Below are 15,380 nucleotides of genomic sequence, written 5' to 3'. Positions count from 1 at the left end.
TCCAAGCTGTTTTACCCTAAGTGCTACCGGCAGAACAGGAACAGCAGTTGATTTAGACTCTTCACCTTCAGAAAGCAAGCATCTTGGCAGGGCATCTTGAAGTGGCTAAAGGCGACTAGGTACCAAGCTAATCCACCCAATTAGATTTGGTCTCTCTCCACAGAGAAATTTAGAACTAAGACCCTGAAATCACCACCAGTCAATCAGCACCCATTCACTGAACACTTTCTTTTTTCTTTTGTTGAGATGGAGTTTCGCTCTTCTTGCCCAGGCTGGAGTGCAATGGCACGGTCTCAGCTCACTGCAACCTCTGCCTCCTGGGTTCAAGTGATTCTCTTGTCTCAGCCTCCCAAGTAGCTGGGATTACAGGTACCCACCACCACGCCCAGCTAATTTTTGTATTTTTTGTAGAGATGGGATTTCACCATGTTGGCCAGGTGGGTCTCGAACTCCTGACCTCAGGCAATCCGCCCGTCTCGGCCTCCCAAAATGCTGGTGTGAGCCCCTAGGCCCGGCCTCAATGGACACTTTCTGCGCCAATCCCTCTGCTGGGTGCTATAAATTCAGAAGTACAATATGGTTTCTCTGCCCTGAGGATGTTCATAGTCTGGTGTGGGAAACAAAAAATGTAACCCAACACAAAACTATACACAGGTAATATTTTAGGAGTCTATGGGGACTAGCAGCGATCCAGAGAAGCAACAGAAGCCTTTCTTAGAGAAGACCATGTTTACACTGAATCTCGATGGGTAAGAGTTGGTGAGGCAGAAGAGTCAAACCCTGGGTAGGTATCTGGGGGAAGTGAACAGAAATAAGATTTGATTCCTGTGCTCAGAGATCTTAGTCTTATCTGAGGGAGAGATAGAGGCATTTTTAAATAAGGAATATTGTGCCTTCTACATGGTAGGCATCAGCTAATATTTGTGGAACGAATGAATGAATGTGATAAATACTCTGATGAATGTATGGGTAATTTCTTTGGGGACACGTATAGAGCAAATAATTCTGCTTGGGATTATAAAGTTATGACATGTGAGCTGATCCTTAACAGATGAGGTGTATCTAGCCAATAAGGAAGCAGCAAGCATTTCAGGCAGAGACATCCGTGCAGGGAATAACAAATGGTCTTAGGTGGCTAGAGCCAAGGTTCATGACTATGAATGCATGAAGCTGAAGAGACAAGTTGGGGCCAGGCTGCCTCAGCCTTGTGAGCCATGCTGAAGTACTAAGACCAGATTCTGCAAGGTTAAGTGCAGCCACTGCTGGTACAGGCTCCATGGGTGGGGGGTTGTGGAGAATTGTCATTCATGCATCTAGTAGTTACTGTGTCAAACACTGTTCTAGAATTCTGTGAACAGAAAAGACTTAGTCCTTGCCCTCATCAAGTCTACGTTCTAGTTTCGGAAACAATGAAAAAAACCCTAAACTCAACATTTATAATGTCAGGAGATAAAAGGATTAGGACTCTCTGAGGTGATATTTGAGTCAAGAACTGAATGATGTGTGGAAACATAGAGAATTGTTTTCACTCATGAATTAGGAGATCTGAGTTCTAGTCCCAGCTTTAACCTTTTCTAGTTGGGTGACCTGGAAAAATTTTAAACTCACTGGGCCTCCAGCTGGCTGTTATACATAGAAAAAGCCTAAGAACCTTGCTCAAAGTGGGTGCTCAAAAAATGTGGTAGGTGATTAGATGAATATTAGTTATCAAATTATATTTAAGCAAGCACATTTTTTTCCAGCAGCCCAAATGCCACGTTAGGATCCCTTGTGTGATGCTAATCTAGAGTTTCCTTCTTCTGAAAACACATCTCCCACCCTCACACTGCCCCCTACTAGCGTTACTGTGTCCACATTTTTACCAAAAGGCAGTGCTTGGCTGCATTCAGTTTGAATCCAAAATCTGATAGTGCTCTTTCCAAATGATGGTATCGGACACAGCTACCATTTACTGAGTCCCTAGAATGTGTCAATGGTGGCAGTGACTTCACAGATACCAAAACCTTATATATCATTGATCACCGTATCTCCAGGGCCCAGCCCAATGCCTGTTACATAAACATTTTAATAAATGAGTCTCAGAAAAGTTAGAAAATGTCTCCAGGGTCACAGAGAAAATCTGTTAGCAGAAAAGAATCTGAAGCTAGGTATGCCTGAAAAGATGGCTCAAGCCATGCTACCCAAAAGGAAAAAGGAGAGTTCTCATTTATAAAATCTAGAAGATAGAGATTGTATATTTTTTTAATTTAAATTTTAATTTTTTGAGACACTTTTTCACCCATCCTGGAGTGAAGTGCAGTGGCACTATCTCAGCTCACTGCAACCTCTGCCTCCCAGGTTCAAGTGATTCTCCTGCCTCAGCCTCCCGAGTAGCTGGGATTACAGGTGTGCGCCACCAGGCCCCACTGATTTTTGTATTTTTAGTAGAGATGGGGTTTCACCATGTTGGCCAGGCTGGTCTTGAACTCCTGGCCTCAAGCAATCCACGGTGCCTCAGCCTCCCAGAGCGCTGGGATTACAGGCATGAGCCACCACGCGTGGCCAGACAGAGATTTTATACGGAAAAAAATCTAAAAGAAAAATCGCCAAGGACTTAAGATCGATTACACAAAGCCCAAAGTAGTTAGGCCAGAGCAGGGCCTTAGTATGCAGCCATCAGAAAGAAACCAATTACAGGATCCTAGTAGCTGGAGGCAGATCTTTGGCAGAGTATTTCAAAGGGAAGCAAGGCATCCTCAATAAGACAATGAAGTGATAAGCAAATACGTAAGCAGCAACTTATAAGATTGGATATACAAGTGATAACATGACCACATCAAGGAACAAGAACATGGAATGCTTTAAAAAGAATTGGTATAACCTGGACAATGAAAACAGAGAAATCCTTGAGGAGGAAGAAGTATAATTTTACACTTATGCCTGTATTAGCTGTATCAGCAGTCCCCAACCTTTCTGGCACCAACGACCACTTTCGTGGAAAACAATTTTTCCACGGACGATGCGGGGGAGATGGCTGTGGGATGAAGCTATTCCACCTTATATCATCAGGCATTAGATTCTCAGTAGGAGTGCGCAAACTAGATCCTTGCATGCGTAGTTCACAATAGGGTTCGTGCTCCTATGAGAGAATCTAATGCCACCGCTGATCTGACAGGAGGCAGAGCTCAGGGGGTAATTCTCGCTTGCATGTCGCTCAACACCTGCTGTGCAGGCCGGTTCCTGACAGGTGATGGACTGGTACCTGTCTACGGCCCAGGGGTTGGGGACCCCTGAGCTATATAGCAAAATGAACTCAGACTGGCCACTCTCAACTAATTTGGTCATTTGCATCTCATACAATCTCAAGAATGCCTCTAGATATTTTATTTACCTGGTCTAGATGGTCCTAAACTATCATAGCCACGACTGAACAAATCAGAATAAGCAGAACCTTGGAAAATGTTTTAGCAATGACTTTTTTCTCTCTGAATATTCAAAACATTGCAATACAGTCCTTAAAGAGTTGTTGAGATGATACAAGGTTTGTAAAGAATCTAGTTGAATGCTTAGCACACAATAGCTAATACACATTAGTTTTTCCCCTTCCTCAGTCTGGAACTAGGATTATTTCCACTTTTTGACTATTATGAATAAAGCTGCTACGGACACTTGTGCACAGGTTTTTATGTGGATATATGTTTTCATTTCTCGTGGGTATATACCTGGGAGAGGAATTGCTGGATCATATGGTAACTCTACATTTAACCATTTGAAGAACTACCAGACTTTTTCCAAAGTGGCTGCCCCATTTTACATTCCTACCAGCATGTTATGAGAATTTCAATTTCTCCACATCCTCATCAATATTAGTTATTATCTTTTTGATTGTAGACATTCTACTGGGTGTCTTGTGGTTTTGATTTGCATTTTCCTGATGACTAATAGTACTGAAAATTTTTAAATATGCTTATTGGCCACTTGTATTTCTTCTTTGGAGAAATGCCTGTTGAGCTATTTTGCCCATTTTAAAGTTGTCTTTTTATAATTGAGCTATGAGTTCTTTATATACATCCCTCTAAGATACAAGTCCCTTATCACATTTATGATTTGCAAATATTTTCTCCCATTCTGTAAGCTGTCTTTTCACTTTCTTGATGGTGTCATTTCAAACAAGTTTTTAGTTTTGATGAAGTCCAGTTTGTGTATTTTCTTTTGTTGCCTATGCTTTGGGTATATTTAAGAAATCCTTGCCTAATCCAAAGTCACAAAGATTTATGTCTATGTTTTCATCTAAGAGTTTTATGGCTTTAGCTCTTACATTGGGTATTTGATCCATTTTAAGTTACTTCTTAAATATGATGTGAAGTAGGAATCAAATCTCCTTCTTTTTTTAGAGATATCCAATAGATCCAGAAGACAGTTGGTTCAAAGACTGTTTCGTTTTCCCATTGAATTGTCTTGTCACTCTGGTTTAAAATCAACTGACCATAAATGTGAAGGCTTTTTTTCTGAACTCTCAATTCTATGCCATTGATCTATATTGACCTATATGTCTACCTTTATACCAGTACAACACATTCATTACTGTAGTTTTGTATACTTAAAATCAGGAAGGGTGAGTCATTCAAACGCTTTCAAGATTCTTCCTAATATTCTGTGTTCCTGAAACTTCCATATGAATTTTAGATCAGCAAAGAAACCAGCTGGAATTAATGGGAATTACATTTAACCTGTAGATCAGTTTGGGGAGTATTGTCATCTTATGTCTTCTGATTCATGAACATGGAATGTATTGCCATTTATTTAGAGGTGTACAGAAATACAATTGAGGCTGAGTATGGTGGCTCACACCTGTAATCCCAGCACTCTGGGGGGGCCGAGATGGGTGGATCACTTGAGGCCAGGAGTTCATGACTAGCCTGACCAACATGGGAAAATCCCATCTCTACTAAAAATACTAAAAATTAGCCAGGCATGGTGGCACACACCTGTAATCCCTGCTACTCAGGTGGCTGCGGCATGTGAATTGCGTGAACCTGGAAGGCAGAGGTTGCAGTGAGCCAAGATGGCGCCACTACACCCCAGTCTCGACAACAGAGTGAGACTGTCTCAAAACAAAACAAAACAAAACAAAAACAAAACACAATGATCACTGCACATTGGTCTTGTATTCTACAACCTGGATTAACTCACTTTATCAGTTTTAATAGTTTTCTAGTGGATTTCTTAGAATTTTTGATACATACAATCTTGTCATCTGCAGAGACAATTTTCCTTTTCAATCTGGATGCCTCTCTAGAATTTTTGAGTGTGACCTAAATTAATGCACGACTTAATATTTGGTAGTATTAAAGTCAATATTGCATAGATTCAAAACAAAAGGGGGAAAAGGGCTATAGAAGGAAAAAATAGAAAAATAAAAAAATTAGCAGGCAAGAAAACTGATTCCCACAAGATTATTAGTTAGCTATGTGATCCTGGGCAAGTTTCTAATCCTTTTGGTTATACATTTGATTTTCCAAATCTTTTTCCACTTGATATAACTGTGAACTTTTGGGGATACATAAGGAGTTACTTTGCTCAGTTTATTCAGCCATTACAAGCATGATTTTTACTAAATATACTGACATCTTCTCTCCTTTTCTATTTTTGCCCCTCAAAAGAGACTAAGACACCAAAAGTGGAAGAGCACACTAAAGGTATCTTCAAACTGAGGGAGAATATAATTCTTAGGAAAAAGAGTTATAATGGAAGACCTTGCACGGCCTTCCAAGGTGGAAGAGCACACTAAAGGTATCTTCACACTGAGGGAGAAAATAACTCTTAGGAAAGAGAGTTATAACGGAAGACCTTGCAAGGCCTTAAATGAATGAAGAAAAGTATAAGGAATTGTCCTCTTGGGAACAAGCTGGAATATAAATACTTTAGAGGCTTGTGGAAGAAAAAGTAAAAATGAACAATTAGATGAAGCATTTACTTTGTCAAGTACTATGTTAATATTTGAAAACTACAATTAAGGAATAATAAGGACATAATAATGACATACATTATCAGAAGTTTTCAATACAGAGGATCTTTTAAAACCAGAGTTTTAGGTGATATTTTAAAAATTACAATTTTGATTAAAATGGCAAGTGTTTCATGACATAGAGAACATTAAAATTTTTACCACACATGAACTAGATACCTTCCCTCTGTCTCTGCTATTGCTGATAGTACTAAAATAATAAGTTATACTTAAGTGTTTTAAATTTCCTTTCAAGTGCTTTGGAATCTTAGTTTTAATCTCTGGCGTAAAGGAAGAGGACTATCCAAACAAGTACCAGAGTTGTTTTCTTTCTTATGACATTGTAGAGAACTCAGAGAACTTTTTGCTGAATCTGGGAAACAGCTTTCTTCATTTTCAGCTGTTTCATAAGATCTGACACACTGTTCAGTTTCTTTAATATATATCTTAGGCCTACTCAACTTGTTATGGCCACTTTCTTTGAACTGGGATGAATTATGCTTTTGAGAACTGTGCTTCATTCTTTGAGTTGTGTACTTAGCTTTCCCAAACACTGGGGCACTTTGTTCATCAGAGGAATGCCTGTCAAGGCAAACACTCTTCTTCATTAAAATTTTCTGAGTGGTTTGCATATCAACTTTTCTACTATGATCTAAAGCAGTATTTGGTGGTCTAACATTGCAGGTCTTTACCACTGTGTTACTGACAGAATAAGGCACAGAAGTATTGACTTCATAGTTTTCTTGAAGCAGCTGGTCTCCTTTTAGAACTTTAGAGTCTCTGGATTCATTTTGCAAGGGAATTCCTGGAAGATCCTCTGAAAGATGTGATGTACAATCAGAACCACTGTTAGCAATACAAGATTCTTTTACACTAAGTATGGACAAAGTTTTCAGGTTGACATCTGGTTGTAGATTATCCTGAAGATATGATTTTATAAATATTCGTTCCTTTAAAGGCAAATCCTGAAGACATAAATCAGTAATGCCAGAAAGCAGATGCTCTTCAGGACTAATCCCATCAGAATCCTCATCCAACACTTTCTTTATGTTTGCAGTGTACCTTTCTGATTCACATGGCAGTTGTTCTGGGATATTTTCAAAGCCACCAGGGATGGTTGATAGCTCTGATTCAATTTCTGATTTTAAATCGTGAGAAAAAGTATTCCTCTGAATAGCTGGAGAATTACTAAAAGAAGTACCTTCCCAGTCAATAGTGCTCAAGTGTAGATCAGTAATCATGGATATATTATGAGATGAGGTATTGGGTTGACTAGATTCTGAAATTAGAGACTTACTGACAGCTTTAATTTGCTGTATAGCCAAAGGTCTTAGAGAAGACATGAACTGTTCTTGTGCATTCAAACATGGAGTATTTTTAGGTAAAAGCAAGCTATTCACTGAGGCAGAAATAGATTCCTGTGGTAATGTAGGATCAGGGGAAATCCCCAAATTTAACTTAGAATTCTGCTTATGAAAGATTTCACATGTGGGTTTTAAAGTCATGTGTGACTGAAAGCTCATTACTTCATCTGGTTCTGGCAAATTGTTTTCTTTAGGCTTAATACCTGAAAAAAAAAAAATACATATAATCAACATTTATTTTCTTTGCTTTAACCTGGGTAAAAAATAAAAAAATAAACAGTTCAGAGAGAAATCTACATGAATAGTTTTTGCCTTTTTTTGATCTCAGTGCATTCCTAGATTATAAAATATTTCCCTCCGAAAACAATGTTATAATTGAGTTGTTTTCCTCACTGAGTTCTGGGAAATAAAGACAACATATTTAGAATCCGAATATGCTATAAACAGTAGCTGCTTTGGTTAGTATAACTATTATTATTAACACCTGGCTAAGTTAGTAGACAGAGCAGAATGATTTATTCCTGGCTTTTCAGCTTGAAAAGATAGTATGTGAAGACAAAGAACGAAGAATACAATTCTTGACTCTTGATTTTATAGATTTTTCAGTAAAATTTAGACAGAGTAGATTCAAACAGAAGAGGTGGCTCTTCTATAACATTTGCATGTGGCATAAATAGCTATTAAACCCAAAACTTACGTTTCTGTTTCTTCCCTTTAATTTCTAACTTTTGTTTTTGGTAAACAGCAACGATTTCAGGATACGCTGCTTCAAACAATGATTCTTCCTCAATTGTTAATAGGGCAAATTCTCCATGTTGTTTATCTTCCATAGCATAATGTTCTAAAAGATTAAAAATATAGCAAAGCGTCCTTAATCAGGCATTTAAAAAAATTCAATCGGCCAGGCTTGGTGGCTCACACCTGTAATCCCAGCACTTTGGGAGGCCAAGGTGGGCCGATCATGAGGTCAGGAGTTTGAGACGAGCCTGACCAACACCAGACCAGCCTGATCAACATGGTGAAACCCCGTCTCTACTAAAAATGCAAAAATTAGCTGGGCATGCTGGCACATGCCTGTAATCCCAGCTACTCAGGAGGCTGAGGCAAAAGAATCACTTGAACCTGGGAGGTGGAGGGTGCAGTGAGCCGAGATCGCACCACTGCACTCCAGCCTGGACAACAACAGCAAAACTCCATCTCAAAAAAAAAAAAAAAAAAAAAATCAATCTTTGCAGGTGACTAGCTTTACCAGGTAAAATAAGTCATTCACAAATGAACTATTCATTGCAAATCTTGCTTTATAACACCTATATTCTAACAATCTGTTGACAGCAGTACATAATTTATTTTCTCTTTGCCTGGCAATAGCCGGATGGAGATTCTTTCTAAATTAGAACTTTAAATGCTCTTATTTCAGAGATGGTAGCAGTAGCTGAAAGGACAGAAAACTTTGTTTAGGTAAGGTTGGTTGGTTTAATTCAGTTAAGTGTTAAAATTCCAGGTAAGAAATGAAATAGTTTCCTAAAACTCAACATCAGCTTTCTTTAGTGATGGCTTCTGAAAAGAACACGATTGAAAGGCCCATCAAAAGTATTACTACTTTCCAGGCTGGATGCAGTAGCTCATGCCTGTAATCCTAGCACTTTGGGAGGCCGAAGTGGGTGGAACACCTGAGGTTAGGAGTTCGAGACCAGCCTGGCCAAAATGGCGAAACTCCATCTCTACTAAAAATATAAAAATTAGCCAGGCGTGATGGCAGGTGCCTGTAACCCCAGCTACTTGGGAGGTTGAGGCAGGAGAATCACTTGAACCAGGAGGCAGAGGTTGCTGTGAGCCAAGATGGTGCCACTGCACTCTCCAGCCTGGGCAACATAGCAAGACTCCGTCTCAAAAAAAAAAGGATTATTACTTTCCAGATTGCTGTTTCAGAGGGTATCAATGTCTCAAGTCCAATCTAACGGGACTTACAAGCAATTAATAAATGAAAATAAGAATGTTCATATGTAAATTTACAGTACAGTGTATATATAAACAGTGTACTAGATCTTGTGTTTATTTTATATGTGGGCAAAACTACAAAATAAGCCAAATTATAAAGAAAATACTGATAAGGTTAAAGCAGAAACAAAGAGAATGAGTGAACTTAAAAGTGTTTCTTAGTTAAACTAGCTTGGGGTACATTTTCTCCTGTAATAGCTCCCAAAAGGATCAGTGAAAATGGGTATCTGATCCTCAGTTCTTGACAGGAGAGATGCATTGCCAAACTGAATTAATATCATTTTCTTTCCTGAAAATATACTAGTTGGTGTAACTGTTTCTAAATATTTTCCAAAATTCTTCAACATTCTATCTTCCTCTTACTGCTTGGAGTGATTTATCTAATTCTCTATAATTTCTTTCTTCAAAGTTATCTACAGCTTAAACTTTCATTGGACAAATCTGTTCTCTCAAATATGACCATACGGTTTAATTTCAAAGCCAAACAGAAATCAACTTGGTGTCATTTTCCATTTTAAATTATCTGTGTTCACTATCTCCAGTTTGGGAGCTAATTCAGAGTTCACTGTATTTCTGTCTGTAGCAAAAATAAGAATAATTTGACAATAAAAAATTCCCCCTGAAAACTAAGCAGGGTTAAAAAGAAAGGAAGTGTACCCCAGGGGTATTTCAGCAATCTCAATTTTTTCAGATGCAACTATACATGACAATGAATGACCACAGCATTTGTAAATGCATTTATTTGAGATATAGAAATAAAAATTATTTCAGTATTACTTCCTTAAACATTACAAAAGAAATGTCAAATTAAGACATTAAAATAAAATCAAAGTTTATCATATTTACTATTAGTCAAAACCTATCTAAAATAACACAGGCAAACTATGAAATCAACCTGTGGTGCATGTGATGGCTTTCATCTTTATTTTTCACACATATGCTGTGTGTGTGTGTGTGTGTGTGTGTATATATTTATATATATATATATACACATACACAATATTTACTAGGAATACATGGTCAAATATTATAAATGGAGTATTTTGCTTAAAGTGAATACATACCAGGCTTTTCCCATTCTATTTCAAAACAATGAACTCCATTTCTGATTCGGGTCTTAACAATCCTGAAAAACAAATTCATTTAATGAAGTCTAATCACGTAAGATATTTGGAAATTTTCCATTTGTAACCTGAATAATTTCCATAGATTTTTTTTTCCAGGTAAAAACATTTTAAGGAATTACTGCCTATTCCTTTGACTAGTTTATTCAAAAGATAATACTGTTAGGTACATAGAGTTTATTATTGTTAGATCTTCTAATTAAGTTGTTTCTTACCTTATTACGCAGTGTTCCTCATCTCCATAATAATGATTTTTGTTTTAAAATTTGTTATATTACTTTGGCAAGTACAGTATTTGCCTACTAAGTCTTCTTAAATCTCTTTATTTTCAAACTCTGTGTAGTATTATTCTACATGTACCTTGTAAGCTGAATATTGCTGAATTTTATTTATTTATCCAATATAATCTGTCTTTTAATAGGTGAGTTTAATCTGCTTACATTTTTGGTGATTACTGATACAGCTGCTGGATTCATTCATGCATCTTATTTTGTTTGGTGTCACCAGCTTTTTCTTTGTTATTTCCACCTTCCTTCTTCCTGTATTATTTTGGTTTGATAGTTTTACTTTCTTATTTTGTGCTGGTTTGGAAGACAGAGGTTATATTTCTAGCAGGTACTCTTAAGTGTTTGAATGCATACTTTGGGAGTTTTGGCTTATCATCATGTATTAATCATTAAACATTATACAAATATTTATATACATAATTTTTTCTAGTCAGTTTATTAAATTATCCAAATATGTTGTAATCAATTCCTGGGCTGACCACTGTTTCTTGTAATTCACATCTTCCCTCTGTGTTCATTTTTCTTCTTGCTAAAGTATATCCTTTAACAACACTTTAAAAAAGAAATTATTGTTTTTTTTTTGAGTCTTGCTCTGTTTGCCCAGGCTGGAGTGCAGTGGTGCCATCTCAGCTCACTGTAACCTCTGCCTCCTGGGTTCAAGAGGTTCTTGTGCCTCAGCATCCCAGGTAGATGGGATTACAGGTGTGTGCCACCACGCCCAGCTAATGTTTTGTATTTGTAGTAGAGGGGTTTTCACTATGTTGGCCAGAATGGTCTAGAACCCCTGGCCTCAAGTGATCCGCCTGCTTTGGCCTCCCAAACTGCTGATCCAGGCATAAGCCACCATGCCCAGCCCTTTAACTGCACTTTTAAGGAAGGTTTATGAGTGGTAAACTCTCTTAGTCTTCATATGTTTAAAAACGCTTTTCCTATGAATAATGTTTTAATGATTTCAAGGTTGTAAATTATTTTTACTCGGTACTTTGAAACATCACTCAAGCATCTTCTGGCATCTATTACTGTTATGAAAGATGTGTGCTATCAGATAGTTGATCTTTTTTCTTTGATACTTCCCAGCAAACTGTTTATTCTGAAAAATTTCAAACTTTTATAAAAGTTGAAAAATAGTACAATGAATACTCACATACTTTTACTGAGATTCATCAATTGTTAACATTTTACCGCATTTGCTTTCTCCATTTGCAAGTTAGTTGCAAACATGTCTCATGACACATCACCCCTAAATACTGCAGCCTGTCTATGTAGAGTATTTTCCTACATTGCCACAAAAAACTTGCATACTCTGGAAGTTTAATACTGATACAATACACAGACCGTATTCAAATTTCCCCAATTGTCCTAAAAAAAGGTCCTTTATGACTTAAAAAAATTAAGAATTCAATCACGATCATTTTTCTTGAATTGTGTTGTCTCTTTATTTTAATCCAGAAAACTACCTAGATTTTTTTTGTTTTATTTTTGAAGAGTCCAGGATAATAGCTCCACAGAATGTTTTTCACTTGGATTCATTAGATTGTTTCCTCATGATTAGATACAGATTAAACTTTCTTTTTTTTTTTTGAGACAGGGTCTCACTGTGTCACCAAGTCTGGAGTGCAGTGGTGTGATCTCAGCTCACTGCAACCTCCACCTCTGAGGCTCAAGCAATCCTCCCAACTCAGCCTTCCAAGTAGCTGGGATCACAGGTGCTCTCCACCACGCCTGGCTAATTTTTTGTATTTTTGGAAGAGATGGGTCTTGAACTCCTGAGCTCAGTCGATCCACCTGATCCACCGGCCTCCGTCTCCCAAACTGCTGGGATTACAGGTGCGAGCCACCACGCCCCACCTAGCTCAAGCTTTTTTGGCAAAAATATAATATGATAATGTGGTATCTTTCTCAGTTTAACGTATTAGAAAGCATATGAAATCAGTCTATTGTCCTTTTATTGGTAATTAATCATTGAGTTAAAATGATGTCCACTGGATTTCTCCACTTTTGAAGATACCATTTTTCCTTTGTAATTAATCTGTAGAGCGGTACTTGAGACTGTGACTATCCTTTCTCTCCAGCAATCTTTCATCTAATGGTTTTAACATCCATTGACGATTGTTGCCTGATTGGTTTGGTACTTTTTAAGATATTCCTTTTATTGTTGATGTCTACAATATGCCTTGGGTATTTCATGTATTGCGACTATAATTTGGAGTATAACTATCTGTCTTAAATTTTGGAAAACTCTCAGACATCATTTCTTCAAAAATTACTTTTCAACCTTTTCTTTTATTAGCTTCTAGGAATTAATCCAAAACTACTCTTAAGCATTTTTTATATGAGTCTTTGAGATGATTTGTGTGACTCCTTTTCCAAATCACTAATTTTTTTTTGACCAAGTTCAGCCTAGAGTCCCCTTTATTGCTTTTTATTTCAACAACTATTTTTAAGCTAATAGTTCACTTTTTTTTTTTTTTGAGACGGAGTCTTTCTCTGTCCCCCAGGCTGGAGTGCAGTGGCGCGATCTCGGCTCACTGCAAGCTCCGCCTCCCGGGTTCACGTCATTCTCCTGCCTCAGCCTCCCGAGTAACTGGGACTACAGGCGCCTGCCAACACGCCCGGCTAATTTTTTGTATTTTTAGTAGAGACGGGGTTTCACCGTGTTAGCCAGGATGGTCTCGATCTCCTGACCTCATGATCCACCTGCCTCGGCCTCCCAAAGTGCTGGGATTACAGGCTTGAGCCACCGTGCCCGGCCTATAGTTCACTTTTTATATCCATCCATTTACACGCATTCTTATAATTCTGCCTTCTGTTGCTTAGAGACATATGTCTTCATGTTTTTGAGGATTCTAGCATTCTGAAAGGCCAACCACACCCACCCCTTGCATAAAACCTGTCAGACTGTTTTAAAACTTAATTTAATCTGAAGTGAATTCATGACGCAATTGTTGATTTTTAAAATATTATATTTCTTTATATGTTAAGCTTTCTTCTTCAATTCTTTTATATTTTATCTGTCTTCACTTCTATCTCTCTAGTCTTTTTGAGTAATTTCCAGTGGGCTTTCTAGGCTTCAGGCAGCATTTGGTTAGTTTTTTGTTGTCTACCCCAGCCTCTAATCTCCTGATAGGAAAAGAGAAATTCTACCCTAGCTACTGGGTTTCAAGAAATAAGCCTGACTCCATCAACATCTTGCACTTTTAGTCCCTGTTTTTTTTTTTTTTTTTTTTTTCTCTGAAGCGATTTACCTCCTGGATGATACTGCTGCTTCTAGATTTAAGGCTCTACAAAACCAGTTTTAGTTCCCACATGCCCTTTTACACATTTGTTCCTTTCCTGGTCCATTGAAATAGTTGTCTTATAAAGCCTGGGTATATCCTTTTATGCTTCTTTTTATAATCTATTATTACTATGTGTGTTTGAAGTAGAAAAGTATGATAAAGTATGACTTACTATGTTGTTCTGATTATAAGCCCTGAATAAGCTTTTAATATTCCAGGAGGCCTTTCCTCCACCTTTACAAAAACGAGCTTAAAGATATTAGGAATATTTTAATTATAAGATACCCAAGTAAAAACACCATATTCACCATACAGTTCTTTACATTACCGAATTGGCTGAAGTTGATTAGAGTTTCTGCTACCAAGCTTTCTTTCTATCATGTCATAACGGGTCAAAAGTACCAACAATTTCTCACACGCATAGTGATTGGGCCACTCCATTTTTTCAAGAGTAAATCTCTATAAATATAATAAAAATAAAACAAGATTTTGTTATCTCTTGGAGACAAATAGCACTCCTAGGTGATATTAATATTTCTACCTTTAGAATTAATGTAAGTTAAAGTAGTATCAATGAGAATATTCTAGAAAGAATGAGCCTCCTAAGGAAGAATCATTATTGCATAATGGTTAAGAGTGAAGCCTCTCGGTTTGAACACCAGGATGATGTTTCTTAGATGTTGGGTAACTTACTTAACCTCTCTTAGCCTCAGTTTTACCATCTGTAATGTGAAAATATTATAACCCAGTTCACAGACTATAAAGATTGAGATTACATGTAATGTGTTAAACAGCAAATTTAAATGTCTAATAAATGTTGGCTGTCATTATTAATGTGGCTATCATTATTAATACTTGTAAGTACCCAGCTGTTGCAATTTACTGAGCCACTCCATGTCCCTAGCCACTATATTAGGAGTTAATATAAATAATCTCATTTAATCCTCATGGTGACTTCGTGAGATAAGTAATATTATTTCTATTTTGAGAATAATACACATCTAGGGTCACACAGTAGGTGGAATACGGTCCAAATTTAAATTTAGGTCATTAATTTCAGATCTCAATGGTTTTGTAAATGATACTACCTTCCATAATTATATACTTGCTCTTAACATTCTCTTGTTATTAAACCCTCTTCCCCCAAAATATCCCTGGATGCAATATATCCACATATGCTAATTAAGGCATCTTCTAAAACAGCATAACTGTACTTTGTCTTATAGTGTGCAAAGTATGGCCACTGTATGGCAAATGAGAGATTAGAAATAAATGCTGAAAAAATATAAGAGCTGCCTGTTTTAATTGTAAACCTCCTCTCAGACCAATCAGAGCGAATATCT

At 37.3% G+C, this 15,380-nt stretch overlaps 1 protein-coding gene across 3 annotated transcripts in view; it reads right to left on the bottom strand.

Annotated features, from left to right (window-relative positions):
• Positions 1-3,439: 3,439 nt before the first annotated feature.
• Positions 3,440-15,380, bottom strand: part of GEN1 (GEN1 Holliday junction 5' flap endonuclease) — a 31,397-nt gene continuing 19,456 nt past the window's right edge. For 2 of the 3 annotated variants that reach the window (XM_003275956.4, XM_003275955.4), the window contains exons 11-14: positions 14,366-14,496; positions 10,413-10,474; positions 8,048-8,191; positions 3,442-7,553 (exon numbers count right to left, since the gene is read on the bottom strand). In XM_003275956.4, coding sequence (XP_003276004.1) covers positions 6,238-7,553; positions 8,048-8,191; positions 10,413-10,474; positions 14,366-14,496 — 1,653 coding nt within the window. In that variant the 3' untranslated portion in view covers positions 3,442-6,237. Of the gene's footprint in view, positions 7,554-8,047; positions 8,192-10,412; positions 10,475-14,365; positions 14,497-15,380 lie in introns of all 3 variants that reach the window. The other variant, XM_012497760.2, reaches the window with a different exon arrangement.

Source organism: Nomascus leucogenys, chromosome 19 (assembly GCF_006542625.1).
Source record: "Nomascus leucogenys isolate Asia chromosome 19, Asia_NLE_v1, whole genome shotgun sequence".
Lineage (NCBI taxonomy): Eukaryota > Metazoa > Chordata > Mammalia > Primates > Hylobatidae > Nomascus > Nomascus leucogenys.
The sequence above is the reverse complement of the archived record's forward strand: the minus strand, read 5'-3'. Positions and strand labels throughout refer to the sequence as shown.